We start from the raw sequence: 4,950 nt of genomic DNA on the forward strand, positions 1-4,950 counted from the left end.
TATGACCAATTCTGGACAAAGGGCTGCAAGTAGAAGCTCCGGCCCTCACTTCTGGGCTGACCCACTAAAGAGCTAGTGTGGATTCCTCCATCTCTAATTCCCTGCTACAATTCAGAAGGGCCTCTATTAGTCTGGGTTCCTAGACTTGGGACTGCAGAATCCCTGCAAACTCATTTTAGACGCATATCATATGTAAGGAGTAAATTTCTACTTTGTATGGCTGAGATTTTGAGGCTGTTCACTGCCAGTCCTTTTCTGGCTAATACAGACCAGAGCACCAGTGACTTTAGGCGGGGAACCTGACCCTGGGTAGGGACACAAAGAAGATGTTTAGTGGCATTTTCTCTTGGCTGACAGGGCCCCTAAATCACTCCTTTTCACCCTTGACATAAAGAAAATAAAGCATATGTTTAGAAATATTACTTATTCATTAAAAATATTAAAAACATAAGTGGCAAAGAGAGATAGGGAAGGAGGGGGAAAGGGATAAAGAAAGAAAGAGACAGAGAGAAAGGGAGGTGAGCTGAGCTAATCAGATTGCCTCAGTCTTGTGATGGCACCCTTGAGAAGTCCTGGTAAAACATGGAAGGTGTCCAAAGGAGGCCTTGAGCAAGATGAATAAGTGGAGAAAGATTAGAGCAAGCCTGCCAAGAAAGGGAAACAAAACCAAATCCCCTTGTTTTGGGACTTTCCTGGCTGTGCTTCTTGTTCTTGGGTTTCATCATTGGCTCAACAAATATTTGTGAGTGCCCACTGATACCAGATACTTAGCTTGAACAAATTGCAGGGCCTGCCTTCATGGACCATGCTTTTTAGTGAGAAAAGAGAGCAAACCCATACATATGTGAACTGTGGTGTGTTAGAAGATAAAGAGAAAGCAGGGAGGTGATAGAAGGTAGGGTGATTCCAGTGTTTATTTAAAGGATGGTCAGAGAAGAGATCACTGAGATAGCAAAACTTTAAGAAGGAGAAGGAGCTAGCAACAAGAAAGCCAGGGTGGCTGGGTAGGGTGGCCAAGGAGGTAGGTGGTAGAGGATGAGACACAGGAGTATTGGGGAAGGCAGATCATGGCAAGGACTTTGCTCAGAGATGGGAAGCTCTTGGTGGATTTTGAGTGGAGGGATAATAGGAGCTAACTTGCATCTTAAAAGGATGACTCTGGTTGCTAAATGGGTAGGGTTGCCAGATTTAGCAAATAAAACTTCATGATGTCCAGTTAAATCTGTGTTTCCGATTAATGAATATTTTTAGTAGCAGTGTATCCCATATAATATTTGCGACATATTTATACTAAAAAATTATTTTTTGTTTATCTGAAGTGCAAATTTAGCTCAGTGTCCTAAATTTTATCTGGCAATCCTATACATGGAGAAAGATTTAGTGCACAAAGGTTAAGGTAGGAATACCAGCTAGGGATATTGCAAGAAACCAGGTGAGATGAGAATGCTTCATACTGGGGAGGGGGCTGGTAGATAGGGAGAAGTAGTTGGTTGGATTCTGGGTGTACGAGATCCCTGTGTATGCTCACTCCCTCTTTCTCTCAGACCTTCTATGTGAGCTAGTTGGATTCATTTTGCAACCAAAAACGGAAGAAAAGTGGTGGTGGTCATTGGGAGGATGTGACTGGGGGCCTTTTGGCAGAGGGGAAGGATGTGGGTTTAACCACAAGTTTCATATAGTTTTAGAGAAACCACGAGAATAGAATCAGTCATTTGAAGGTGGAAATGAGCCAAAGGCCTGGCGATGGCCTTGACCATGCTCTGCTTCTCCCGCTCAGGGATGTGCAATCTGCCCCTGGGGAGGTGGAAAAACACTTGGACTAAGACACCTCCTCTTTGGACCCCTCCCTTTTGCTTGATGCCAGCAGGCATCTCTTGGCTGGAGGGAGAATAGGAGAAAGCCTGTGGGGGAATGGTGACTTCTCACTGGATCTTTGTATTCAAATCTTTTCTTCTGAGTCAATAGGTTGAGGACACCCTTGAAGATAGTGTGCTTTGCTTAGTCACTCAGTCGTGTCTGACTCTTTGCGACCCATAGACTGTAGCCCGCCAGGCTCCTCTGTCCATGGGGATTCTCCAGGCAAGAATACTGGAGTGGGTTGCTATGCCCTCCTCCAGGATCTTCCCAACCCAGGGATCAAACCCAGGTCTCCCGCATTACAGGTAGATTCTTTACCATCTGAGCCACCTGTCCTTAGAGGACAGGGGCAATGCTTTATATTGGGTTGGTGGAAAAGTTTGTTATGTTATGGAAAAAGTTAACACATTAGTTATTAGTTATGTTAGCACTGTGAAGAAAGCTGAGCACTGAAGAATTGATGCTTTTGAACTGTGGTGTTGGAGAAGACTCTTGAGAGTCCCTTGGACTGCAAGGAGATCCAACCAGTCCATTCTAAAGGAGATCAGCCCTGGGTGTTCTTTGGAAGGAATGATGCTAAAGCTGAAACTCCAGTACTTTGGCCACCTCATGCGAAGAGTTGAGTCATTGGAAAAAACTCTGATGCTGGGAGGGATTGTGGGCAGGAGGAGAAGGGGACGACCGAGGATGAGATGGCTGGATGGCATCACCGACTCGATGGATGTGAGTTTGAGTGAACTCCAGGAGTTGGTGATGGACAGGGAGGCCTGGCGTGCTGTGATTCATGGGGTCACAAAGAGTCAGACATGACTGAGCGACTGAACTGAACTGAATGTTAGCACATTAACATTACTTAACGTTAACACATTAGCTAACACATCTAAAACTCTAAAATTTGTCAGAGTTTTTCCATATCTTAAGATGATGGAAAAATCCAATAGATGGCAGGAGCTAGAGGGAGAGAAGAGAGCCCCTGGGATGTGCCTAAGTGTTTCGCTTACAACAAGGCAGATCCAGACATTATCACCTCCTCTCATGGGGAGGAACTGGCACAGAAAGGTATGGTGACCTCCTCAGATCAGGGTCAGTCTGCAGGGCTTTCTGACTTCCCAGCATCATTACAGGTCTAGTTCAACAGAAATCACTCTGGTGCTAATGAGCTGAGAGCCTGACAGGAGATAAGTCAGCTGTGCAGTTTTCATTCTAGTAAGCATTTAAGACCAAGTGTTTGGTCAAAAGAGAGCCACGTAAACATAATTCTCACCAGCTGGCTTCCCTCCTGGCCTGCCTCCCACCTCATTCTTTCCATTGTTTAACTTGAGTGTATTGAATATATTCTCCATGCCAGATTCTGTGCCAGGTCCCCATGGTAACACTTTGGTGAACAAAAACTGTGAAACAGAGGTTTCAAGGAAGAGGATAGTTAATTTCAGGCCAAGGGACATAGACCCATGAGGGAAGTTTGTGCACATGCGCTGTGGCAGCAGGCAGTGTGGATAAAACCAGGGGTGAAAGAAGGCTGGAGGGGAGACCTGCAGATACCAGCACGCTGTGTGAGACTGTCTGGCATGTCATGGATAAGGGCTTTAAATGTTTTTTTTTTTTTTTTGCCACACCACGTGGCACATGGGATTTAGTTTTCTGACCATGGATCAGATACTCGCCCCCTTGCATTGGAAACACCTACTCTTACCTACTGAGATTAAAGGACTTAAAATTTAATCCCAGGAACCAGGAGATGCCACGGAAGTACTATATGCAAGACTGTGACATTTTGAAAAGATAAAACACAAATGTTTGTCACTAGAAGATTAGTCAGACCAATTAAGAAACACTCATATGGTGAATCCCAGGTGTCTGTTCAAAAGAATGAACAACAGCAAAAAAAAAAAAAAAAAGCAACCAAAAAACCCCAAATGCCCACAAACTCCCCTACTGTGGCCAGCTGGTTATATGGGCCCACTGAGTGAGCACTGGGGTGGCTGAGAAAAGAGGCTGATCGCCATAGATCATGTGTCGTTCACCTGATTGAAAAGAAACAAAGAACGGATAAAGAATGAATACAGAGTGCTGCAAACTTCCGGTCCAGGCTTCCTCCCTCCAGTCAGTGTGCAGACCATGTCTGGAGCTGAACCCCGCTGTTACTCATGCTCACGGATGTGCCGTTCCCCATCTTTGCCAATATGCTGAGTGTGTCAGTCTTCCTGCTTGTTGTTCTCCATCATCACATGGCCATCAACAAGCCCAAGAAGCAGGAATGAAAGTGGCGCTTTCTCTGCCCCTGAGTTCCAGGACATAGTCTGAAGCAACGTGGAGGGTGTGAGGGGCCTTCACACTTCATCCCTTTTACCCATCACAACATACAAAGCAACTACACCTGGATTTTTCCAAACAACTTTTATTTCCTCAAAGTCTTCCTTAACCCTATGGAACAAGAAGCTCCCACTGAATAGGGCTCAGTATAGGGGCTACTTTCTTTTCTACTCCCTCTCCCCAGTATAAAAATACAGATTTTTTGTGGTCCCCCCAAAAAGAACGAATGCAAACTAATAGCAAGATCTCTATGAATATTGTTAAATAGATTCATATAGTACAGAACAGTGCATCTTGTATTCTATCATCGGTGTAGGAAATACAAGACGTAGAAACAGTTGATTCTTGTTACTCATAGTAATGTTCTATAAAGTTGCCACAAACACTGAATTAACAGATACTGAACTATGGTTCCCAGGGGAAATGCAGGGTTAGGTTCCTGCAAGCTCTGCTCACAATATTTTCATCAACTGATGAACACATACATAACTTTACTGTTTCTGTTTAAAGACATTTTATATAATTTGTATTGTTGATTCATTTTCATTGAGCTCATAGCCAACAGCATTAGAACTCATGCCTGAAGCAAGCTCATCTAAGAGCACCTGTATCTTCTCTGTAAGGAACATCAAAGTTCTCTTTTGCGCCCCAGAATGCTAGCCAGCTCTTCAGCACTAACATTGGAGGCAGTTTTATGCAACAAATTGTCAACAAAAAGCACAAAATTTTGCAAGACGTGGCACTAAATAGAGTGCAAAGAGGACACTTATTTACAGACTG

The 4,950-nt window shown here is 44.2% G+C and overlaps 1 protein-coding gene across 1 annotated transcript; it reads left to right on the forward strand.

Annotated features, from left to right (window-relative positions):
- The first annotated feature begins 4,004 nt into the window (after positions 1 to 4,004).
- LOC120857379 (dolichyl-diphosphooligosaccharide--protein glycosyltransferase subunit 4-like) lies at positions 4,005 to 4,118 on the forward strand. The gene has a single exon (XM_040232824.1). The coding sequence runs from the start codon at positions 4,005 to 4,007 to the stop codon at positions 4,116 to 4,118; it is 114 nt and encodes a 37-aa protein (XP_040088758.1).
- Positions 4,119 to 4,950: the final 832 nt, after the last annotated feature.

The sequence above is a fragment of the Oryx dammah genome, unplaced genomic scaffold (genome assembly GCF_014754425.2).
Source record: "Oryx dammah isolate SB20612 unplaced genomic scaffold, SCBI_Odam_1.1 HiC_scaffold_2, whole genome shotgun sequence".
Classification (NCBI taxonomy): Eukaryota; Metazoa; Chordata; class Mammalia; order Artiodactyla; family Bovidae; genus Oryx; species Oryx dammah.